The 25,751-nt window shown below is 39.9% G+C and overlaps 4 protein-coding genes and 2 pseudogenes across 5 annotated transcripts; 2 read left to right on the top strand and 4 right to left on the bottom strand.

The window, feature by feature from the left end:
- Positions 1-5,468: 5,468 nt before the first annotated feature.
- Positions 5,469-7,968, bottom strand: LOC121244804 (annotated as a pseudogene).
- Positions 7,969-10,235: 2,267 nt separating this feature from the next.
- Positions 10,236-10,907, top strand: LOC121244803 (annotated as a pseudogene).
- A 1,983-nt stretch (positions 10,908-12,890) lies between these two features.
- LOC121244802 (chalcone synthase-like) lies at positions 12,891-14,489 on the bottom strand. The gene is made up of 2 exons (XM_041143011.1): positions 14,480-14,489; positions 12,891-14,169 (listed from the first exon to the last, which is right to left on the bottom strand). The coding sequence occupies exons 1-2, from the start codon at positions 14,487-14,489 to the stop codon at positions 13,142-13,144; spliced, it is 1,038 nt and encodes a 345-aa protein (XP_040998945.1). The 3' UTR covers positions 12,891-13,141.
- A 117-nt stretch (positions 14,490-14,606) lies between these two features.
- LOC121244712 (chalcone synthase-like) lies at positions 14,607-16,391 on the bottom strand. Its single transcript, XM_041142896.1, has 2 exons — positions 16,214-16,391; positions 14,607-15,638 (listed from the first exon to the last, which is right to left on the bottom strand). Exons 1-2 carry the CDS (start codon positions 16,389-16,391, stop codon positions 14,620-14,622), a joined length of 1,197 nt encoding a protein of 398 aa, XP_040998830.1. The 3' UTR covers positions 14,607-14,619.
- Positions 16,392-18,487: 2,096 nt separating this feature from the next.
- Positions 18,488-20,323, top strand: LOC121244711 (probable acyl-activating enzyme 5, peroxisomal). Its single transcript, XM_041142894.1, is given in 2 exon segments — positions 18,488-19,541; positions 19,544-20,323. Coding segments are annotated over 2 exon segments (1,635 nt in total). The 5' UTR covers positions 18,488-18,532; the 3' UTR covers positions 20,170-20,323.
- Positions 20,324-21,435: 1,112 nt separating this feature from the next.
- LOC121244885 (tetratricopeptide repeat protein 33) lies at positions 21,436-23,673 on the bottom strand. Of its 2 annotated transcripts, none has more exons than XM_041143119.1 (5): positions 23,275-23,673; positions 22,677-22,815; positions 22,450-22,481; positions 22,205-22,291; positions 21,436-21,842 (listed from the first exon to the last, which is right to left on the bottom strand). In XM_041143119.1, exons 1-5 carry the CDS (start codon positions 23,518-23,520, stop codon positions 21,708-21,710), a joined length of 639 nt encoding a protein of 212 aa, XP_040999053.1. In that variant the 5' UTR covers positions 23,521-23,673; the 3' UTR covers positions 21,436-21,707. The 2 variants fall into 2 exon arrangements, with proteins under 2 accessions (XP_040999053.1, XP_040999052.1); XM_041143118.1 differs by lacking the exon at positions 21,436-21,842 and adding an exon at positions 21,849-22,020 and having other exon boundaries at positions 23,275-23,667.
- Between the last annotated feature and the right edge of the window lie 2,078 nt (positions 23,674-25,751).

The raw sequence follows: 25,751 nt of genomic DNA, 5'->3' as shown, positions 1-25,751 counted from the left end.
AAGGAAAATACTTACAGTGCAATATAATAATTTCCGGAGGATCTCGAAGTTGCAAGTGGTGATTTCTGAGCAACACCACAGTGTAAAATACACTGTGGCCGTGGGTCACAATTACCAACTTTTCAACGAGGACAAACGAAGACCCAAGATTGATAGGGTAGGGCCTAGGGAGGTCGGTGAAGCCAATGGTGGCGGTGGTTTGCCGTGGGTGGCGGCGGAATGGGCGGTAGAAGACCAAAATGCCCAAATCGGAAATGTAGTTGGTGGAGCTTCACCGGTGAAGGATCGGAGGTGGGGTTGGGTCCAATGGGTTGCCAAGAGGTCGGGGATGAAGTGGTAGGAAGATGGTGGCCAATGGTGGTGCGACGGCGGCGCTACGGCGGAAGGAGTGCCGCGGCTTCGAAGAGCTACTGGTGGTTAACGGCGGCACGGATGGAGGTGAGATTGGTGGGGTGAGGTCGCCGGCGGCTGGGGAAACTAATGGGCTGGGCGGTGAGGGCCACCGCCGGCTCACGGCGGCGCTAGCGTGAAGGTGGCCCGCGGCTTCGTGGGGGGCGTGTGGGCTACCGGCGGCGAGGTAGGGGCTGAAATTTGGGAGGTGAGGTCGCCGGAGGGAGGGGGAGCTGGTCGGCTGGGCGGTGTCGCGCACGGCGGCGCGACGGCGGCGCTGGGAGGAGACGAAGGAAACGGGCGGAGGAGAGGAGAGAGAGAGGTCGCGCGGGAGAGGAGAGGAAATGAGGAAAAAAAAGAAGAGAAAGAAAAGAAAAAGGAAGGAAAGAAAAAAATGGAGGAAAAAAATGAGGTCCAATCCTCATAACTTGGGTCACAAAAAAGATCCAACGGAGACGATTTTAAAACCACAAGTTAAATAAAATAATTTAAACGTAATGGTAAAGTCAAATTGAAATAATTAAATCCCACAGTAATTAATTTAAATATTAAAAGCAATTTAAATGCATAACAATAAATAAATATTTAGAAAGCACATAAAATTAATTTTCACCAAATTAAAATCATAGAAATAAACTTACTAAAAATTCAACCAATTTTAAAATAAGAGGATAAATTTTTGAACAATCAAAAATAATCCTTCAGTAAAAATACACTGAAATACGGGGCGTTACATCTAAGCCAATCTATGAGGCTTAAGCATCGTGTAACTATGCTTAGGATAGATTACCCATTACATATGGTGAATCCGTCCGGCACATGTGTCTAACTAGATTACACATGTACCTTACTCCTTTATCACCTAAGATCAACATATAACATGTCGATCACCTGCTCGTAGGGATGAGGGCCATATTCTGATACCAACATTCTCTTAACCTAGCCAGCACGACTCTTTATGCTAGCCGTCCCTTCTTACAGTTCATCCCAATACTTAACATGACAAGACTCCGTTCACAACCACGCCTTGCGTCACGTCACATAGCTCGAGACTACTCTCTAGCTACACCGTGACCTTGTCACGTCACTTGACATCCTGTTACGTCACTTCTACGCCAACTTCTTACTCATCACCAGTACAGTTCCTCACGTACTCCCGTCACATCGTGACATCTCGTCACGTTCCCGTTATGTCATTCCAAAGCTAACTCCTTATCTATCATAAGCATGACTGTCAATAACCACGTCACTTCGTGACGTTGCCCAATCATGCTTCCGCTGCGTACTCTTACACTTGTTCTGCTACTTCACGCATACTTCCAGTCGTAAGTCAATCACGGTGACACTTGTCACCTCAGACTATAGGCTACGCCATAACTATTTCGGGACATTGTTCCACAATTCTCGACACTATTCACTACGTTCTATGCCCATCAATTGCACAACTATCTTTATCTCTGCGACACGCCACACGGAGTGTCGCTGCCTCATGGAGTACACTCCACGTATACTCCCTTCACATACTCCATTTACATGCACTACGCCACATCACCCTTATGACATACTCGCCATATGGTGCATCAATCTACCATATTGAGTACATTTCACAAGTACTCCCTTCATACACACCACGCCACATCACCATTATGACATACCCGCCATATGGTGCGTTACTCCACCACATGGAGTACATTCCACATGTACTCCCTTCGTACACACCACGCCACATCACCATTATGGCATATCTGCCATATGGTGCATCACTCCACCATATGGAGTACTCCCTTCATACACACCACGCCACATCACCATTATGGCGTATCCGCCATATGGTGCATCACTCCACCATATGGAATACATTCCATATGTACTCCCTTCATATCCGCTACAACCCATCATCAATATAGCATACCCGCCATACGATGCATCACTCCACCACATAGAGTACACTCTGCGTGTACTCCATTTTCCACACGTTACGCTACATCACCACTACGACATACCCACCATATAGTGCGTCACTCCATTACATGGAGTACACTCCACGTGTACTCATCCCGTTCCACAATACGCCAGGAGGGTGTATTTTACATATAATCTCCTTATCCCACACTACGCCACACACAAAGTACACTTAGCGTGTACTGTTTCCACTCCACATGCCACGACATCCATACAGCACATGCCCCACAACTACACTGCACAGCACAACCACGCCATCATTACGGCACAACTCCACAACTACATTATACAGCACAGTCCACAGTACTACACAATAAGCCCAATACTTCACATACACGGCACATCACATCACCATACTACACAGATATGCCCAACACTTCACATACACGGTACATCACATCACCACACTACACAGATATGCCCAACACTTTACAGCGCACTACATAGCACATCTCAATACAACCCAATCATTCCCCTAATACTAACAGCACAGTCCACAACCTAATCAACTAATCAATATCTAACATAATTAACGAAGGATAGAGAGTTATACCATTGACGGGATAACCCGTGCGTTGCTTGCTGATCCTCACAGCCGATGACGTTGGAGAGGTCGTACGTGGCGGCTAACCCACGTACGTTGACTGTTTGGGCGTTTGGATAGCTAAGTGTGGTCTTGGAAGTGCTCGTGATTGTGGTGAGGGGCATAACATGGCCGCTCTAGCCGTGTACAGTGGCGGTCTGTCAGGCGTAGTGACTGTCCATCACGTGCAGTGATTACCCACCACGTAAAGTGGTGGTTTGGACCTAGGGCTTGGCTAAGGGAGGTGCGGTGGAACTCGTGGTGGCGTCAAGGTGGCGCCACGGTGGCTCACGGCGGCAGATCTGGCAGCATAGTGGGTGAGAGGTCGTGGGAGAGTGAGAGAGAGTGTGTGTGCATGGGTGACAGATCGGGGCCGTGGGTGGTTGATATAGCTTGGTGGTGGCCTGAGGAGGCTGATGATGGTGGTTACCCACTGTGGGTGGCGATGCACGGCGTGCAACCCGTGTGTGCGACAGAGGGAAGCTCGTGCGTGGAGAAGAGGCTATGGGCCTCGGGTCACATGGAGGAGGAAGGGGGAGGCAAGGGGAGGCTCACGGTGGTGCCTGGTGGCCGTGGGAGTTGCGCACCGCAGCGCACGGTGGTGAAATGGGTTAAAGACCCATTTCGGGTTCTTGCCGTGGAAGGAGAGGGAGGGCTGCGTAACAGGGGCTGGCTTCGGTGGAGGATGATGGTCGGCAGGAGGAGAAGCTGCCATGGGAGCGGTGGCGCCGTTGGGCGGCGCACGGCGGCGGAATGGGCATCATGCCCATTCGGGCATTACACTTCCAAGAGAGAGGAGGAGAGAGCGTGAGAGGAAGGGGCTGCCATGGATGGACTCGCCGGAGGGAGAGGAGTACGATGGTGCCGGCGGTGAGAGTTGCCGAGGCACGGCGGCGCTGGGCTGTGGCATGGAGCAGTTCGGCGTGGAGAAGCAGCGTGCTGCGTACGTCGAAGGGGAAAGGGAGGAGAGAGAGAGGGCTGGGAAAAAATGAGGGGAAAGAGAGAGGGGTCTGGGTATTTAACCCAGTCCTTTCGTCTTGGGGTCCTCAAAACGATTTAACGTTGAGATATTAAAATACTGATTTGAAAATGCATAAACGTTAACTTAATTAAAAACACTTAGAGGAATTAAGGTAAATATTATTTTAAACTAACTTTAGTTTATAAAATAATATTTCTTCATCATTAATAAAATGATGAAGTCTTATTTAATATCTTTAAGAGAATAAAATCATTAAATTAATTAAAACTTTAACCATAATTTAAATCCTATAATATTTTAAATAACTGGAATCATTTTAATAATTAATGTTAAAATGATCTCCAACAATTATAATATTTTGAAGCTCTTCAAAATATTATAATTGTCTCATTTAAAAACAAGTTTAACTCAACGATACTGGAAATACCTCATAAATATTTTCAGTACATTTAAAACACTGGGCGTGCCTTAGAAGTCACCTAATATCTCGAGAGGCACGTCGTCATGGTTCGACACACATGACGATACTGTAGTCGCCAAAAAGAATGGCAGACTGTTGCATAATTCCGTCATCGAAATTTGCTTACTTCGGAAAGGAGGAGCCTTACGTAAGAAAGAGAGAAGCTTACGTAAGAAGAAAGGAGCGGGGGTTACAGGTTTTCTGAGGGTCCATGAAAAAACATGGCCACGATTTTTGAGCACACGACAAGAACACGTGCACCAGCATTGTTCTCTACAAGATCCTTGGCCATTCGAAGGGCAGTCCCTCCGGCATAGGAGTTTTGTTTATAGATCATGTACCTATTGAAGGATGGATTGAGGCCAAGAAGCTTGGTGAGCTGATAATCTGCCCCAGGCATGTCCACGCCCGAAGATGTGCAGAAAACAAGGTGTGTGATCTTTGAGACGGGTTGCCCCCATTCTTAGATTGCCTTCAATGCTGCTTCTTTTCCAAGCTTAGGTACCTCAGGAACCACCATTTCTTGGCATGCATCCAAAGATGGGGCCCCATACTTGCACATGCTTGGGTTGTCTTTTAGAATCTCTTCAGTGAGATGGAAGTAACGTTTTTTCGTCGTTGTTTTCTCGCCTGCATGTTAATAAAATGCAGCATCCATATGTAAATGATTCATTAATCTAACTAATGCATTTTTAGTATTACTCCAATTAATGCAATGGCATCTTTATTTTCAATAACTATATTGATGATTAGAGTTGGTCGATGAGCAAAACAATGGTAGAAAGTGAGGTAAAAATACTAAAACTCATCGAAACATGACAGTTTCTAATTAGTTTGGCAATGAAAATTAAATCAAGGCATCACTTTTCTCGTATAAGTTGCATTGCTTCCCACCACTTCGATGTTTATTTCCTAAATGCATATATATAAAGGTACTGAAGCGCATCAAACTAGAAGATTTACAGAGGACTTTAGTACATATTTACCGAGGACTCTAGTACTCTTGTTGACCTTGTTACAGAGCCTAGCTACCGACTTATTAAAACCCTAAGACCAGATCAAAACTAGTTTATGAATCAGGAATCAATAACTCATGGAGTATTAAGTATTGGGATGCTATGCAACACAACGATCTCCACTGTGAGACCCGATCCGAACCCAAACAGAACCCCCCATTCCAACCCATCTTCTGTTGTGGTCTTTCCTTCCTCTAAAGACTTCTTCCTCACCTCATCAAGGATAAATAGCACACATGGACTGCCCATGTTCCCGTAATCGCTCAGAACATGCCGACTTGCCCTAAATTTGTCCTCTTTTAGACCAAGATTTTCTTGTATTTGGTCGAGAATAGTCGCGCCACCAGTGTGAACCACATAAAATAAGGAGTTCCAATCCTTTATTCCAATTGGGGTAAATGCTTCAGCCATGTTGTTTTTAATGTTGCTACCAACCAACTTGGGTAAATTTCTAGCTAAATACAAAGAGATGCCCATTTCATGTATATGATCAACAATGGCGCCCTCTGAACCAGGGACAATCGACTGTCTAGCCCATGCTATTTTGAATAGTGGATGCTCAATCAAGTTATTAGGATTGGCACCGATAATTGCTGCAGCTGCGCCATCTGCAAAAATTGCTTGGCCTACCAAAATTTCTAGGTGGGTTTCAGATGGTCCATTGAAAAGCATCGTCGTGTTCTCTGAACACACCATAAGCACATGTGCACTTGCATTGTTCTCGGCAAGATCCTTGGCAAGTCGAAGGGCTGTCCCATCGGCATGACAACCTTGTTGGTAGATCATGTATCTGTTTATTGATGGATTCAAGCCGAGGAGCTTGGTGAGCTGATAATTTGTGGCGGGCATGTCGATTCTAGTCATTGTGCAGAATACAAGGTGCGTGATTTTTGAGATGGGTTGGCCTCTTCGATAGCTTTCAAGGCTGCTTCCTTGCCGAGGCTGGGAACCTCAGTGACTACGATATCTTGACGTGCATTCAAAGATGGAGCCTTGTACTTGCACATGTTTGTTGGCCTTTAGAGTCTCTTCAGTAAGGTGGAAGTAACGCTTTCTTATCCTTGATTTCTCACCTGTTTGTGAAATTCAACATGTTGGGACAAAAACTACGCACGTACTCCCTATGGATCATGAACTAAACTCAACAAGATTTAAATAAAAAAATCATCCGATCGATAGAGAACAACCACTTGCGAACAAACTAATTCATAAGCATAACGAATCCAACCAATCAATTGTGATAAGTTATGCCTAACACTTGAGTTGAAAATAAATTTTGTAACTATAAGAATAGGAAAACACTATAAACACAAAAGAATCACACAAAGAGATCCCACAAACTGATGTGGCACATTAAGCTAGTGTGCTACATCTCCACCTTTTTTTTTTCTCTTTCTTTCTCCCCTCCCCCGTGTTGCCACCCCTGCCCTCTCTCTGTGCCGGCCATGGTGGTCGAGGACTATCTTAAGGTGGGTAGAAGACACCGACGGTCCAAGTGGCACCGTCGGCGTGGAGCTCACAGCAGCTCGCCGTGCATGGTGGTGGCCGGGGACCACATTTTGCACATCGTGCGTGTGGTCGACCACGCGCTGTTAGGTGGTTGGGGTGGCGGGATCTGAGCCGATGGCTTGTTCTTTGGCTGTCGATGGTGGTCGGGAACCACCCCGGGAGGGCAAACAATGTTGATGAGGAAGGAAAGGCAAAAAAAGAGAGAGGGAAAGAGAAAGAGAAAGAGAGAGAGATGTGGCACACTACAATCCCTTTGAGTCTTTAGCAGGCGTAAGAATATTACCTAAAGAAACTCCATAAAAGTTTTATCTCAAACGGCCTTTGATTCTTTCCTAATATAATGTACAACAAAGTTCCTGGAGAATCTTTGCATCTGAAGAACACGATTTCCTCATGCATGCGGCACCATAAATGTACTAACCGCGCCGTGTAAGAAAGTCAGCGTCTTAGGCCTAAGATACAGATTCAAAATTCTCAAGGAACTTTATCGGCACCGCTGTAATCTTGTGACTTGGCTGCGAGAACAGGATTGGCCGAAGAAAACTCTCCTACGAAGAGGATTGGAACTTACTTTTGTCAATAATGTGGCCTAATATATAGCCCAAAAGCCTTTACCGGCCCACTAGATCGAGCAGGCCGGTTTTTAAATTTTATTAAGTCATGTGGCTTTCTGGGCTGGACCATATTAACTTCTACCCGTTCATCCACAATACTACAAAGACATGCATATATATGAGAATAACCTGGAGGTTTCAGCATGATTGTTTAATGCTTTCATTTACCCAGAAAGCGAACAAAAAAAAAAAAGGTCTGTGAATTCTTACATATGCGCTTGAACTTTTCCTTCAATTCGGTCATGTGCTCGCTCTTAGTCACACGGAAGTAGAAATCCGGATAATCCTTTTGGTAGATGCAGTTTACGGGGTTCGCTGTTCCGATGGCCAGTATAGTCGCCGGGCCATGTGCTCGCTGTGCCTCCCGGATTTTTTCAACTGACGCCATTATTAGTGACCTCTTGTGTGTGTGTGTGTGTGTGTTTACTAAAATGCTGAGCAGTTCGAAGGGAATCGGCTTAATTGGTTGCAAAAGAGGAACTAATCACACAAGACTTGGTGCAATTGTACGTATATATATATATATATATATATATATATATTGGCAAGTGTTGATGGGAATTAATGCAGACCCCTCAGTATATATTTATTTATATATATAGATCATTAATGGTGAGAGGTGAGTCTTGAAGTTTTTGCAGGGAACAAATTAATTAAACAGGTTCTCTTGAACTTGGAAAGTTAGCGAGGGAGGTGTTAACTGCCAATTAGCCTGACTTGTATAGAGGTTGGCAAGCATATGCGGGTGATATCGTTGTTCTAAACAAAATCTGTCACTTTCTTTCAGCTTGCTACTGCATGCTGGGGCTGAGCGTGCCAGCATACGAGCATGTATGTGGCCGGCTATCGAGCACATCCTCGTGCTCGCCTGCTACAGGTATCTTGGAGTAATCCTCGAACCCAACTGGGGAAAGAAAACAAGAAAAGCAAAATGGCAGAGAGCCCTATGTACAGAGCCTAGATATGCGTTTATACAACGGGATATCCCTCCACAACTTTTCCCATTATTTGTCCTCCGATAGATCTTTATATGTCCTTTCTTCGGGCAGGCTCAAGGGAAGTAAGAGTGACTCGTTTAAAATTCATCTCAACCTATTTTATCTCATCTTATCATTATAATTTTTTTAAATTTTCACATAAAATACAATAAACAATTCAACTTTTTCAAATCCCAAAACAATAATAATATTAAAAAAATATTCTAACAATATTTTATTCAACTTTTATTTAAAACCATCTCATCTCATCTTACTATCCAAACTCTACCTTAGGTCATATGCCTAAGGGCCCACCCTATGCAAGCTCCCAAAATTAAAAAGTGAAAATGTTTTTCATTTTAATTTTTTAGAAAAAATATAAAAATCATTTCATTAAATAAAAATTTAAATATTTTTTTATATTTTTTAGTCATAAAAAAATATATTTTTTTTTATATTTTTCAATGTGTGCAAGACCCCTTGATACTAAATTTAATATTTAATAAAATGAATAATTTATGTTTTTAAATAATTTTTTATAAGATCTTAATTGCTAAATTGAGACACAAAATATTAATTTTGTATTAAATAAAAACTCAAAAAATCTTGTTTAAATATTTTAAATAAAGCCTCATTTTATTATATTATAATTAAGAGTGATTCATTTAAATTTTACCTTAAGCCTCAATTTGTATTGAGCTATCTCTTTTCTTCGTTCATTTTTGACATGAAAACAATACAAAATCCGTACTACTTGAACCTTGGCTTCCCCGGCCAATGGTTCTCAGCTCCCAGCTAATTGGAAAACATACATATTCATATAAAAGAAAAGGCATGAATATCCTTCTCGATAATACCATATTGGCATGCATTTCTATTGGAAGTATCATAAATCTGCCGCTATAAGCCTATAAATCAACTTCAATTCTCATGAAAAATAGCACCGAAAGCCCTTGACCACATCAGTACGTAGCAATAATTAAGATTTTTCGATGGCAAGAGTTTTGAAGCTGTTTTATTAGACCGATAATTAGCTTTGGAACATGAAGATTAGAGAGATGTTATCTTGGTGTGATCCACTATAATTTTGGAAAGACTTGGCATTGATCAAGTATTAATTATCTATCAACAAGGGGAGATCATCGTCTAGGTATATGCTAATTATTTGGTCACTCCATTAACGCTCAGCCATGCATCTTCTATAAACCTACTACTAAAACACAAAGATCATATTGTAATGATCATATAAAGATTTCATAAAACTATTTTTTATAGTTTAAATTAAACACCAGTGTCAAGGGAGATTTCTATATATATAAATATATATCACTACAAGAAAAATGCTCAATTGTGGCCAATTATTTTATGCAAAAATGATTAATTTTTGTCAAAATGAATCTATTTTAGTCGTAAAGAATTATTTTCATCGCATATAATCTGTCACAAATAGTCATTTTTCTTATAATATATACAAGCTTTGATCGACCGTGAGTAATTAATGTATGGATCTAATGAAATCTCTGTGAATCAATCCAACTCAATTATTACTCAATTACAATAGATCAAGTTTTGTCATTAAACAATGCCAATACATTATTTTACTCTTACGTACAAAAGAGAGGTAAAAAACAAAAGAAAATGGCATATCCACAGTGTTCATGGTATGCCATGTCGACATTTTTTCTCCTACACATAAATATCTTCTACTATAAATAGTCAGCTTCCATTCTCATGAGAAATAGCTAGCACGAAGGCTTTTACATCATTAGCAGCGATAGCTGTCAGAACTTTGAATAAATGGAATTACTCAGACCAAGTGCTGCAAACTTATACCCTCTAACCATATTAGGGTTCTTGGAAAGAGCAGCAACCGTGTATGCTGATAGTCCTTCAATTGTGTACAACACCAACTTGTACACGTGGTCGCAGACTTACTGTAGATGCCTCCAGGTGGCATCGTCCCTATCTTCCATGGGCATCCGAAGGCACGACGTGGTGTCTGTTGTGGCCCCTAACATCCCCGCCATGTACGAACTCCACTTTGCCGTGCCCATGTGTGGTGTCATACTCAACAACATCAACACCTGCCTCGATGCCCGCACCATCTCTGCACTTCTCCGCCACAGTGAATCGAAGCTCGTCTTCGTCGACTAGGAATCATCTTCTCTCATCCATGTAGCAATCTCTTTTTTCCCACCTAATTCCCACCTCCCACATCTTGTCCTCATTGAGGACGGAGAGGCTCACTACCTCCATTATCAAACACTGCTAAGTTCGTCACCACTTATTCTCACATGGTGGATAATGGTGATCCAGACTTCAAGTGGATCCACCCGGAGAGCGAGTGAGACCCCATGATTCTAAACTACACGTCCGGGACAACTTCTTCTCCAAAGGGTGTGGTCCACTCCTAGGTGGTGGAAGAAATGGTCCACCTGAGAACTTTGCATTGGTAGTAGCTAGTAATGGGAAGAAGAAGAACTCCATGAAGATGAAAGTAGTCTGCTAGGAGTGTGGACAATTTGGGCAGGGTCAAGAAAAATTGTCCAAGAGCAGGAGCAAGTTCGGCAAGTGGCTCCAAGTCAGTAAAATGAGATACTAGTAATGAAACTAACGTTGTGTCTCTCTCCATGGAAGACGATGTCTTTTGAAAATGGACATGTACATTCTCATAGCATGCCGCTAATTCTTAAAGTTGTCATGATAGAGGATGTGTTAATATTAGTGGGTTCACAAGTTTGCACACAGGCATTAGTTTGGCATTAATGCAGGGTGTGTGGTGGAAATTCATGTCGATGGCTGATGAATTTCCAAGAAAGCCAAATATGGAAGTTGCACCATAATTTTTCAGTAAGGTTATTTTCGACATGGGTAGAAATTGAAATGCTTGGAATTGGTTTATTCTGAGTGAGTATACTTTTATGGTGGAGTATGATAGTAGAAGCTATGAAGATCTTCATTGCGGTGGAGCGTGGCTGTGGGATTAGCCAAAGTCGTAAGGTGGAGATTGTTGGGATTTTGCTCCTTTTGTGAATCCCACATCAGTGGGAGAAAAGTGAGGAGGAGGCCTCAAGGCCTATAAATAGAGTGCTTGACCTCTCAGTTAATTACACCAATTTATAATCTTAATTAGTAACATGTGACTTTAGTAAAATTCCTCTATTAGCATTTTCTTGTAAAAAGGAAAGAGGTGAGGTGAGAGTTAAAGTTTTGCTAGTGGGAAAGTTTTGTGGGTGTCATTTGAGGTGAGGAGAAAAATTGTGATTGTAATAATTTTAAACATAATGTATTTTCTTCTCTAGGTCTAGTAGTGTTTCTCCTGTTTGGGAGTTTTCAAGTAAATTCTTGTGTTGTTATTATTTTTTTATTTTTCTTCATATTTCACCAAAGGGTGGATCCTGGAGAGTGGATTTGGGAGGTCTAAATTCCTAACAATGTGGTGGTGGTGAGGCTCACGATGGCGTTGCCGTGAGGAGTGTGACGGGGTTGGGCGTGGAATTTGGTGGAGAAACCGAAGGGTTGAGGCAGTGGGGAAGTTGATTTGTTGGTGTAGGTCACTGTGCTTAGGTCTTAATCGAGAGAGAGAGGGATGTAGGAGTGAAAATAAATGTGGTGTGGGTGAGTGGGGAGAGAAAATATTGGAGAGGAGAGGTGACGAGGAGATGTAGAATCTGGAGGGAGAAACTATCTAGGCATGGGGAAGAAGAGGAAAAACAGAGGGGGTACTGACCTTCACACCTTTAGGAAACGACGTTGTGTCCTTCTCTTGCGTGTTGGGCTTTGCATGGCTTGGACCTAGGCTTAGGCATTGGCCTAGGTGTTACATTGAGTCTTTGGTCTTTGGTCTTTTTGCTTTTCTTATTTGTATTTTCATCCTTTATACATATATAGAATGATATTCAGGTTTACCCCTAAATTTGGAGTTGACTAATTTGGTTTCATTATGTGTCAATTGATGCATGGGCCCGCATCCTAAGCTAAAACTGTTCTTGGAGTTTGGTGCAATAGGTACTAAAAACATTCTTGTTTGGTAGAATGGATGTGTAGTTTCAAGACTTGTGAACTGCAATGCAAATATATTTGTTTCTTGGTTCTTGGAATGGATTTGCAGTGTTGAGGGGACTGTGAAATTAAAGCACTGAAAGGCAATACAGAATGATCTTGGATTGTTATTTTGAAAGGCTCTAACATCACATATGGAATTGATCCCTATAAGATCTGTAGGATTTAAATGACTTGATGGAATTTTTTAATGTCTTGGTTGGGCTTCGCGCGGTTGCAATGGTGTATGTTCTTGGAGACATGCAATTATCAGTATCTTTATGTGCTTCTCGTACGCATTTAAAAAAAATAAAATAAAATAACAGATCTATGAAGTAAATGGCAGAGCTATCAGCTATGCAGATTGTACTTAGGGCAGCTCTCATGCATGGCCTTTTCCCATTATATTCCTTTAATTTCTTGGTATGCTTTTTTTGTCAAAACAAGTACAAGAATTACTTGGCCAGACTTATTCTCTCGATAACCAAAAAAAAAAAAAAAAAAGTGCTAGATCGTACACCTTGTTGACATATTACAAGGTTAACATCTTATTAAAACACATTCAGATCACCACATGATCAGTTTTGAGAATTAATTTAACTCACTTTCATGAAGAAGCACAACCAAAGGGAGGCGTAATTATGGGGACGCTGTGCAACACAACAGTCTCCACTGTGAGACCTGAACCGAACCCAAACAAGACTCCCCACTCCAACCCATCTCCTGTTGTTTTCTTTCCTTCTTCCTTGGATTTCTTCCTCATCTCATCAAGCACAAACAACACGCTTGGACCCAACATGTTCCCATACTCACTTAGAACATGCCAACTTGCTTTGAGTTTGTCCTCTTTTAAACCCAGATTTTCTTGGATCTGTTCTAGAATTGTCCCCAATCCAGGATGAACAACGTAAAACAAAGAGTTCCAATCACTTATGCCATCGCCGATTGAGCTAAATGTTGTAGCCATGCTATTCTTGATGTTGCTACCAATCACGTAGGGCAAAGTTTCAGATAAATGGAATGTGACGCCCATTTCACGCAAATATCCAACACTTGCGCCTTCTGTGTTTGGGACAATCGCCTGGCTAGCCCAAACTAGTTCAAACAGTGGATGTTCAATCGAGGTATCAAGATTGGCCCCAACAATAACAGATGCTGCACCATCTGCAAAAAGTGCTTGGCTTTTCAAAATGTCTAGATGGTTTTCCGAGGGTCCATGAAAAAACATGGCCACGATTTCTGAGCACACGACAAGAACACGTGCACCAGCATTGTTCTCTGCAAGATCCTTGGCTATTCGAAGGGCAGTCCCTCCCGCATAGGAGTTTTGTTTATAGATCATGTACCTGTTGACAGATGGATTGAGGCGAAGAAGCTTGGTGAGCTGATAATCTGCCCCAGGCATGTCCACGCCGGAAGATGTGCAGAAAACAAGGTGTGTGATCTTTGAGATGGGTTGCCCCCATTCTTTGATTGCCTTCAATGCTGCTTCTTTTCCAAGCTTAGGTACCTCAGGAACCACCATTTCTTGGCGGGCATCCAAGGATGGGGCCCCATACTTACACATGCTTGGGTTCTCTTTCAGATTCTCTTCAGTGAGATGGAAGTAACGTTTTTTCGTCGTTGTTTTCTCGCCTGCATATTAATGAAATGCAACATTCATATGTACATGAATCATTAATCTAACTAATACATTTTTAGTATTACTCCATTTAATCCAATGGCATCTTTATTTTCAATGACTATATTGATGATTAGAGTTAGTCGATGAGCAAAACAAGGGTAGAAAGTGAGGTAAAAGTACTAAAACTCATCGAAACATGACAGTTTCTTATTAGTTTGGCAATGAAAAATAAATCAAGGCATCACTTTTCTCGTATAAGTTGCATTGCTTCCCACCACTCTGATGTTTATTTCCTAAATGCATATATATATATAAAGGTACTGAGGCGCATCAAACTAGAAGATTTATAGAGGACTTTAGTACATATTTACTGAGGACTGTAGTACTCTTGTTGACCTTGTTACAGAGCCTAGCTACTGTCTTATTAAAACCCTAAGACCAGATCAAAACTAGTTTATGAATCAGGAATCAATAACTCTTGGAGTATTAAGTATTGGGATGCTATGCAACACAACGGTCTCCACTGTGAGACCCGGTCCGAACCCAAACAGAACCCCCCATTCCAACCCATCTCCTGTTGTGGTCTTTCCTTCCTCCAAAGACTTCCTCCTCACCTCATCAAGGATAAATAGCACACATGGACTGCCCACGTTCCCGTAATCGCTCAGAACATGTCGACTTGCCCTAAGTTTGTCCTCTTTTAGACAAAGATTTTCTTGTATTTGGTCGAGAATAGCCGCGCCACCAGTGTGAACCACATAAAATAAGGAGTTCCAATCCTTTATTCCAATCGGGGTAAATGTTTCAGCCATGTTGTTCTTAATGTTGCTACCAACCAACTTGGGTAAGTTTCTAGCTAAATACAACGAGATGCCCATTTCACGTATATGATCAACAATGGCGCCCTCTGAACCAGGGACAATCGACTGTCTAGCCCATGCTATTTCGAATAGTGGATGCTCAATCGAGTTATCAGGATTGGCACCGATAATTGCTGCAGCTGCGCCATCTGCAAAAATTGCTTGGCCTACCAAAATGTCTAGGTGGGTTTCAGATGGTCCATTGAAAAGCATCGTCGTGTTCTCTGAACACACCACAAGCACACGTGCACTTGCATTGTTCTCAGCAAGATCCTTGGCAAGTCGAAGGGCTGTCCCACCGGCATGACAACCTTGTTGGTAGATCATATATCTGTTTATCGATGGATTCAGGTCGAGGAGCTTGGTGAGCTGATAATCTGCACCGGGCATGTCGATTCCAGTCATTGTGCAGAATACAAGGTGCATGATTTTTGAGATGGGTTGGCCCCATTCTTCGATAGCTTTCAAGGCTGCTTCCTTGCCGAGGCTGGGAACCTCAGTGACTACGATATCTTGACGTGCATTCAAAGATGGAGCCTTGTACTTGCACATGTTTGGGTTGGCCTTTAGAATCTCCTCAGTAAGGTGGAAGTAACGCTTTCTTATCATTGATTTCTCACCTGTTTGTGAAATTTAACATGTTGGGACAAAAACTAAGCACGTACTCCCTATGGGTCATGAACTAAATTCAACAAAATTTAAATAAAAAGCCATCCGATAGAGAACTACCACAAACAAACTAATTCATATGCATAACAAATCCGATCAATCAATTGTGATAAGTTATGCCTAACACTTGAGTTGATAATAAATTTGTAACTATAAGAATATCATCACCTCCTAGAGAAACTTCACAAAAGTTTTATTTCAAACGGCCTTGATTCTTTCCTCAAGTGTGTTGGCCAAAGAAAACTCTCCTATGAAGAGGATTGGAACTTGCTTTTGTCAATAATGTGGAGGGTGGCCTAACATATAGCCACCCAAAAGCCTTTACCGGCCCACTAGATCGAGCAGGCCGGTTTTTAAATTTTATTGAGTGTGGCCTTCTGAGCTGGAGCATATTAACTTCTACCCGTTCATCCACAATACTACAAAGACATGCATATATATGGGAATAACCTGGAGGTTTCATGCATGCTTGTTTAATGCTTTCATTTAGCCAGAAAGTGAAAAAAAAAGGTCTATGAATTCTTACATATGCGCTTGAACTTTTCCTTCAATTCGGTCATGTGCTCGCTCTTAGTCACACGGAAGTAGAAATCCGGATAGTCCTTTTGGTAGATGCAGTTTGCTGGGTTCGCTGTTCCGATGGCTAGTATAGTCGCCGGGCCATGTGCTCGCTGTGCCTCCCGGATTTTTTCAACTGACGCCATTTTTGGTGACCTCTTGTGTGTGTGCAAAGGAGGAACTAATCACACAAGACTTGGTACAAGTGTATATATATATATTGGCAAGTGTTGATGGGAATTAATGCAGACCCCTCAGTATATCTTTATTTATATATATAGATCATTAATGGTGAGAGGTGAGTCTTGAAGTTTTTGCAGGGAACAAATTAATTAAAGAGGTTCTATTGAACTTGGAAAGTTATCGAGGGAGGTGTTAACTGCCCATTAGCCTGACTTGTATAGAGGTTGGCAAGCATATGCGGGTGATATCGTTGTTCTACTCTAGATCATATCCATGGATATCTACCTCGTGAAAAACGTACGTTGTTTTTTTTAAGCATTGTGCCGACGGAATTACGTACGCCTCTCTAAGTTAAGCTAGCAGCTATGATCGAGGTTATGGCGATGGGAATGAAGCCTTTATTCCTTGTCTTTGAGGTCATTTTCCTCCGCCGGGATCTGAGAATTCAGAACATTTTAACAGAACATTTCAAAACAAAATCTGTCACTTTCGTTCAGCTTGCTACTGCATGCATGCTGGGGCTGAGCGTGCACATGCTCGCTTGTCCAGCAGCATACGAGCATGTATGTGGCCGACTATCGAGCACATCCTCGTGTTCGCCATCTACAGGTATCTTGGAGTAATCCTCGAACCCAACTGGGGAAAGAAAACAAGGAAAGCAAAATGGCAGAGAAACCTATGTACAGAGCCTAGATATACGTTTATACAAGGGGATATCCCACCACAACTTTTCCCATTATTTGTCCTTTGATAGATCTTTATATGTCCTTTCCGCCGGGCCGGCTCAAGGGTAAGGCACTTATGTGCCTAAGGGCCCATCCAATGCAAGCCTCCAAAATTAAAAGTGAAATGATTTTCATTTTAATGTTTTTAGAAAAAATATAAAAACCATTTCATTAAATAAAAATTTAAATATTTTTTATATTTTTTACTTATAAAAAAATAATTTTTATATTTTTCAATCTGTGCAAGACCCCATGATATTAAATTGAATATTTAATAAAATGAATAATTTATGTTTTTAAATAATTTTTTCTAAGATCTTGCTAAATATAAATTGAGGCACAAAATATTGTTGTATTAAATATAAATTCAAAAAATATTGTTTAAATATTTTAAATAAAGTCTCGTTTTATTGTATTATAATTAAAATTAGCTCATTTAAATTATACCTTAGGCTTCAATTTGTATTGATCAGCTGCCCACCATTTCTTTGTTCATTTATGATGATAAAACGATACAAAATCCGTACTTAACCTTGGCTTTCCCGGCCAATGGTTCTCAGCTCCCAGCTAATTGGAAAACATACATAAATATCCTTCTCGATAATACCATATAATTGACATGCATTTCTATTGGAAGCATATCATAAATCTGCCGCTATAAGCCCCTATAAATCAACTTCAATTCTCATGAAAAATAGCACCGAAAGCTAGCCCTTGATCACATCAGTAGCAATAATTAATTAAGATTTGTCGATGGCAAGAGTCTTGAAGCTGTTTTATTAGACCGATAATTAGCTTTGGAACTTGAAGATTAGAGAGATGTTATCTTGGTGTGATCCACTATATATAATTTTGGAAAGACTTGGCATTGATCGAGTATTATCTATCAACAAGGGGAGATCATCATCTAGGTATATGCTAATTATTTGGTCACTCCAATGCTGATCAGCCATGCATCTTCTATAAACCTACTATTAAAACACAAAGATCATATTGTAATGATCATTTTAAGATTTCTCTCTCTCTCTCTCTCTCTCTCTCTATATATATATATACAAGCTTTGATCGACCGTGAGTAATGTATGGATCTAATGAAATCTCTGTGAATCAATCCAACTCAATTATTACTCAATTAATAGATCAAGTTTTGTCATTATACAATGCCAATACATTATTTTACTTTTACAAAAGAGGGAGAAAAAAAAAACAAAAGAAAAGGGAATATCCACAGTGTTCATGGCATGCCATGTCGACATTTTTTCTCGTACACATAATATATCTTCCACTATAAATAGTCAGCTTCCATTCTCAAGAGAAATAACTAGTATGAAGTTGGCTTTTACATCATTAGCAAAGATAGCTGTCAGAACTTTGAATAAATGGAATTACTCAGACCAAGTGCTGCAAACTTATACCCCCTAACCATATTAGGGTTCTTGGAAAGAGCAGCAACCGTGTATGCTGATAGTCCTTCAATTGTGTACAACACCAACTTGTACACGTGGTCACAGACTTACCGTAGATGCCTCCAGGTGGCATCGTCCCTATCATCCATCGGCATCCGAAGGCACGACGTGGTGTCTGTGGTGGCCCCCAACATCCCCGCCATGTACGAACTCCACTTTGCCGTGCCCATGTGCGGTGCCATACTTAACAACATCAACACCCGCCTCGATGCCCGCACCATCTCCGCACTTCTCCGCCATAGTGAATCGAAGCTCGTCTTCGTCGACCAGGAATCATCTTCTCTCATCCATGAAGCAATCTCTTTTTTCCCACCTAATTCCCACCTCCCACTTCTCATCCTCATTGAGGACGGAGAGGTCTCACTGCCTCCATTATCAAACACTGCTATGTTCGTCACCACTTATTCTCACATGGTGGATAATGGTGATCCAGACTTCAAATGGATCCACCCGGAGAGCGAGTGGGACCCCATGATTCTAAACTACACGTCCGGGACAACCTCTTCTCCAAAGGGTGTGGTCCACTCCTATAGAGGAATTTTCATCATCACCGTAGTTTCTCTAATCAATTGGTCAATCCCAGCTCAATCTGTTTACCTGTGGACCCTACCGATGTTTCATGTTAATGGTTGGAGCTTCACATGGGGGATGGCAGCTGTCGGTGGGACCAACATCTGCCTTCGTAAATTCGATGTGTCGACAACCTACGGCTTGATCAAACGACACTGTGTCACACACATGTGTGGAGCACCTGTCGTCCTCAACATGCTATCAAACTCTCCCAAAGTCGAGACCCTCACAAACCCAGTACACTTCCTTACCGCCGGAGCACCACCGCCGGCCATTGTGATTTACCGATCTGAGTTGCTAGGTTTCATAGTAAGCCATGGCTATGGACTAACCGAAACGGCTGGCATCATCCTATTTGTGCATGGAAAAAACATTGGAATTCGTTACCAGGAGCAGATAGGGCTAAGCTCAAAGAAAGACAAGGCGTGAAAACCATAGGACTAGTCGAAGTAGATGTCTTGGATCCTCGTACCGGGGAGAGTGTGAATTGGGACGGGACTTCCCTTGGAGAAATTGTGTTGAGAGGTGGAAGTGTAATGCTAGGTTATCTCAAGGACCCAGAGGCCACTTCCAAATGCATGAGAGAGGACGACTGGTTCTACACAGGAGACGTAGGAGTGATACATCCAGATTCATATTTGGAGATTAAAGATCGGTCCAAGGACGTGATTATCAGTGGTGGTGAGAATATCTGTAGTGCAGAGGTTGAGTCAGTGTTGTATACGAATCCGGCAGTTAACGAAGCGGCCGTGGTGGCTCAACCGGATGAGTTTTGGGGAGAGACGCCTTGTGTGTTTTTGAGTTTGAAGACTGACTTGGTTGAGAAACCTAGTGAGAGGGAAATAATAGATTTCTGCAGGATTAGGTTGCCGCACTATATGGCGCCCAAGAAGGTGGTGTTCAGGGATGAGCTTCCCAAGACTTCAACTGGGAAAGTTGAAAAGTTTCTTCTAAGAGAAATTGCCAAGGCCATCATCTGAATTGGCTCGCTTTTACTGGGAGAAATGCCCAAGATTTGGAAAACAATATGCTTTGGCTATAGTGTTTGTGTGACTGTATTTGGCCTGCTTCTCTGTTTGCTATGTTGTACAGTTGTACTGTTGCTTGCAGGTGATGTGTACGATGTTGAAATGAGCCTATCAATGCTGGAGCCGCTGAGTTAAGAACTTAAGGCATTTGCGCATAGTTTTTTTTGTTTTTTTTTTACGCTGTATTTGGTGGTTGATGTTTGAACCAAACTCAACTTATATAAGTATCTCAAATCAATTATTGATGAGACTCACGAGATTCACTATTTTTTCAAAGTCTCATAAAAAAGTTAAATTCATCTCTATTTTATACATTTCAACTTATTCACAACCGAACTCTCATCTCAACATCGAAACTTAGCTTAATCAACCTAGCATTTTTCTTTAAGCATTTGTTTAGAATTTTCAGGATTTGATTAAAATATATTTCTTACCTCACCCACAAATAGATATAACTGGACTTGTGCTTGTAACAACGAACAAGGAGGCTTGGTTTGGTTTGGTTTGGAAAATCATTTCATCTAATTAGTATAATTTTTTCAAATTTTCATACAAAATATAATAGATAATTCAACTTTTTTAAATCTCATAATAAAAATTATATTTTAATAATATTTTATTCAACTTTTAACTTCCATCTCATCTCATGTCATCTGTATAACCAAACCATGCTTAAATCTTTGAACATATTGGGAAGAATTAAGGATTGAATCATAATAATATTTGGGGACACCGAAGATTATCGCCATGCCATGTGCCATGTGGTATATGCGTGCAGACAATCATCCGGCATCCACTACAAGAATTTGGATGCCCCGTGCAGGGCAAGCATTACCAGATATAAATGATGGGAAATGTTTAGTTTTTTAAAACGAGAACTACTAAAGATAAAGATCTCCGGGGTTTCTAATCAGTACTTTTTCTGTTTAATTTATAATTTCTCTGCAAATGCCTTTCCAAAAGAAAAAAAAAAAACACTTCAGAATGTTTCCCATCCAAAAGAACTATATCAACTTCCATGTTTGGAGCCTTGAATTCATGCGATTTACCAGAATTCATCTAATGCCATCAATAGGTAGTAACAAGTACATAAAGATGAATTAAAATTTGATTCATGCTACTGTTGAAAAGAGAAAATGTGGGTGTGCACTGTGAACGCGTATTTGAGAGAGAGAGAGAGAGAGAGAGAGAGAGAGAGAGAGAGCCTGGCTCCATTTCAACCAGAAAAGCTAATTTACAGACCAGATTTTTCCTTTCACAGTATTTAATCCGGGTTCAAACATATTTACAGCAGAAACATATCAGCTGAAGGAATTGAGCTTGTCGAGATTATCCCCAGTTTTCATCTTTCCTGGTAGATAAACCAGGCAAAGTATTTTGATCTCTCTCGTGATCAATTAGAAGGTTAACTCTCGTGCAACCCAATACAACCCAGCCAACTTACTATACCGTGTGGCGGGCATCAAACATTTGTTTCCAATCTGCTGCCTTCAGGAGCTTTTGGTCTCATCACCAACGGAGAAGCGATTTTGAGTACTGCCCACGCCTGCTGAATGGAGCTGCTTTCGCCTCTTTATAAGATGCAAGGCAGTATTCCTATCGTCTTGAGCCTCTTCACAATCAGGCTGCATGTACTGGAAAACTTTAAAAACAGATCACATCCTAATGTCTTACTCTAAGCAAGCAGCTCGTTGTCAGAGCTACTATAATGTGCAGAAATTCATGATAATACTGCATCTCACAATTTAATAGATCACACAACCACCTTGTTTCTGTCTGTTTCAAAAGAAGATGTTTCAATCCCTACCAATATGCAAAGTAATCCATTAATTAATTTTTCTTTTTTTAGAGATAATACATATATTCAAAGATATGTAAGCATGTTCATATCATCCAGTCAGTCCTGGTTGTAGCTATTTTCATTTAGGAGTAACATGTATCAGTACCGGAGACTCATAATTCAGGTCAATGGCTTAGAAGAAACTACCTTGATGGATAACGCTTTGTCAAAGCTTTCAATAGCACTATCAGGCTCCCCAAAGTTCAACTGTGCTCTACCAAGGGTGACCCATGCCTGCAAAGATCCGATTGTTGGTAAGGAAATAATCACTTTCTAATCTACCACTTACATACAGGGTTCTTAAAGGTGAATGAGACATCATAGCTTAAGATTTTCAAACAAATGATAGGTATGGAGAAGTGAGAACAATGGAAACATAAAGGCCTGCCAACCTCAGCCCATGATGGCTCCAATTCGGTAGCACCTGCAAGATAAATTTTTTAAATAATCATGATAACTGCATACTAAAGTTGTAGAAAAGAAAAACAAAATTTCGGACCTATAAGGAAAACAAAATTCGGTTTTAAGATTGCATAAGAAAAAAAAAATTGCTGTCATTTATAATCGAGTTATCATGCATTATGAATAATAAAAAAATGCAGAATTGACTAGTTCTCACGAGTGGCTGCCTTCAAACTGTTCCATGAGTCTCCGATTTCAAGCAAAATCTGAGCTTTTTGTTCATGTAAAACTGCAAGTTCAGGGATCAAAGTAAGAGCAGCCTCCCATTTTCCCAGTGCTTCCCGGTATTTCCCATCCTCCAAGGAAAAAAAAAAAAAAAAAACTGCTATGAGAATTAAGCCATGAATTCGTGTAGCAGAACACAAATAGCAACAGGCAAAAGAATTAAATTAACACGAGAATCACGGTAAACGTTTCAATATCATTCCAAAACGGGGGGAAATTGATCACCAGCCGTGGGAGAGTGGATTTCGAAATTTCCAAAACGGGGGGAAATTGATCACCAGCCGTGGGAGAGTGGATTTCGAAAACCCCGGGTCAGAATTTAATTTAGAGAACCCATTTCTCAAAATGACACAAGTAAATCTCCACAGCTGGTACCGAACTAATTCCATCACCAAAACCCATTTCTATCAAGATTGGGGCTTTTTTTTCCCTTTAATTAGCTAATTGGGTATATTTTCATTGCTAAAATTGAGAAATAATTACATATCTAAAACCAAGATCTAGAAAATCACAATAAAAGAGGGGGATACCTCGGCGAGCTTGTTTCCCTGCGTCTGAAAGGACTGGGCAAGTTGCTTGGCGTCCGATGAATCAGAGGAATCGAGAGAAGCTAATCCCTCACTACCGTTCTCCTTTTTTTTAAGCTGTGTATTGCTGCTGTTATTAGCTTCGTCGTCTTCCTGATGATGCTCAAAAGGGAGGTTTGGGAAGTTTGATACGGCGGCCAGAGAACGCTTCTTGCTGTTCTTACTGTTGTTCTTCCATGTCAGTTTCATCTTCGTCTCTGTACGCTGTAATCCTATGCGTGCTTTCGTGTTTTTTCTTTGAGTTTTTTCCCCCTTTTTTTTTTTCGTAGGAATTTCTCAGGAGTCGGGATCAGTAAGGAACACAATTTCGTTCTGGGACCTGCCGGCAAAGAGTATCCTCGTATGGCTTGAAATAAGATGTCAGGAGATATGATTTGAAATAAAAGTTAAAAAGAAGTATAGTTATAATATATTTTTTTAATATTATTTTTATTTTAAAATTTAAAAAAATTTAATTATTTATTTTATTTTGTGTAGAAATTTAAAAAAATTATAATGATTAAATAAAATGAAATAAGAATGATTGTGAAAATAAACGAAACTTTATCTGATTATACAGATGAGATGAAATAAAAATTAAAAATTAAAAATTAAATAAGATATTATTTTTATTTTAAAATTTTTATAGTAAATAGAATAATTTTATTACTCAATAAGTCTTATAACATCTCTTGGGATACAATCAATTGAATACAAGATAGAATTTGAAATGAAAGTTAAAAGAAATATAGTTATAATATATTTTTTTAATATTATTTTTATTTTAAAATTTAAAAAAATTTAATTGTGTATTTTATTTTTCGTAGAAATTTAAAAAAATTATAATGATTAAATGAGATGAAATAAGAATGATTGTGAAAATAAACGAAATTTTATCTAATTATACAGATGAGATGAGATGAGATAAAAATCAAAAATTAAAAATTAAAAATTAAATAAAATATTATTTTTATTTTAAAATCTTTTTAGTAAATAGAATAATTTTATTGCTCAATAAGCCTTATAACATCTCTTGGGATACAATCAATTGAATACAAGATAGAATTTCTTCCATGTCTATAATATCCTCTTGTAGAGAAAGTTTCTCGAGCAAGAATATGAGTAGTTTGATTGCCTTCTCTTTTAATGTGTTTAACTACCATGTAGCATTCTTCAAGATGAAAGGGGGAAGGTGATATTAAGAGCAAGCAAAACCAGAACATGAGGTGAGTAATCCTATGGAGATAGAATTCTTGGCAGTATTCAGAGGCCTCCAAATTTGTTTTCCGAGTTAGAAGTAGAGAGTGATTCATTGTTGGTGGTCCAAGAGCTTAACAAAAAGAAGAAGCCAATGTCTATATGGGGAAACTTGATCCATGAGATCAAGAGGATGTTACAAAGATTTTCCAAGGTTATAGTCCAGCACAGAGGTCATATGGCTAATGTTGTTGCCCATTGTTTGGCAAGACACTCATGGCATATTGATGATCTAGTGATTTGGTGGGACTCTTTTCTTGAAAATGTCTCTCAAGTCATCTGGCTTGATGCTTTGATGTAATCCCTATTTTTCTGATGAATAAAACAGTATGCATTGTTAAAAAAAAAAAAAAAAAATCTACCTTGTAGCATAGGAATTTGAAAAAGTATAATTATTTAGTATATTTTATGTGAAAATTTTTCAAAATTATAATGATTATATAAAATTAGATGAATTATCTTGCTAAACATACCAGGCACACGAGTCACAATTGACAGATAAAGAAGAATAATGAATGACATACCTTTAATTATTTAATTTGTATATAATTATCCTCTATTTAAAATTATAATAGAAAAAGACTTATATCATATGTCATTAATTTTTTTCTAAGTTGATTTTAAAAATAGAATGGATCATGTTAATGATAATCTTGGTAGACATTCTAAACATCGTGTTTTATCACTCGAAATTAGTATTCGAGACCAACACTACCATGTGACGAACGAGAACGCGTGTATATATAATACGATTTGCATTTTCTCATTAATTATTTTTTATAAGCTAGATATATATATCATTAGTTTATTTTATAAGCTATGATATATTATTACTTGGTAATTAAAAGATGTTAAACCAGTGCAAAAGAAGATATAAATATTAGTAACCATAAAAATTATAAATTGTTGAATTTATATATATCCTTTTAAGAAACTGGACCCCAATAATAATAATATAATAAAATAAAATAAAAGTGATTTTTTTTATACTTTTTTCGTGGGATCCATCTTTTTTAACAAAGAACATGTCCGAGCTTGTATAAATTATTATTCTATCTATAATTATCTAATCATGTAAATGATCAAGTCGTTTATAACGTATCTTGAAGCACAAATGTATAGAAGCTTGAGTATCAACTTGTGATTGAAAAATTTAAAATTTAATATGAACTATCTAACAAATT

Source organism: Juglans microcarpa x Juglans regia, chromosome 8S (assembly GCF_004785595.1).
Source record: "Juglans microcarpa x Juglans regia isolate MS1-56 chromosome 8S, Jm3101_v1.0, whole genome shotgun sequence".
Lineage (NCBI taxonomy): Eukaryota > Viridiplantae > Streptophyta > Magnoliopsida > Fagales > Juglandaceae > Juglans > Juglans microcarpa x Juglans regia.
The sequence above is the reverse complement of the archived record's forward strand: the minus strand, read 5'-3'. Positions and strand labels throughout refer to the sequence as shown.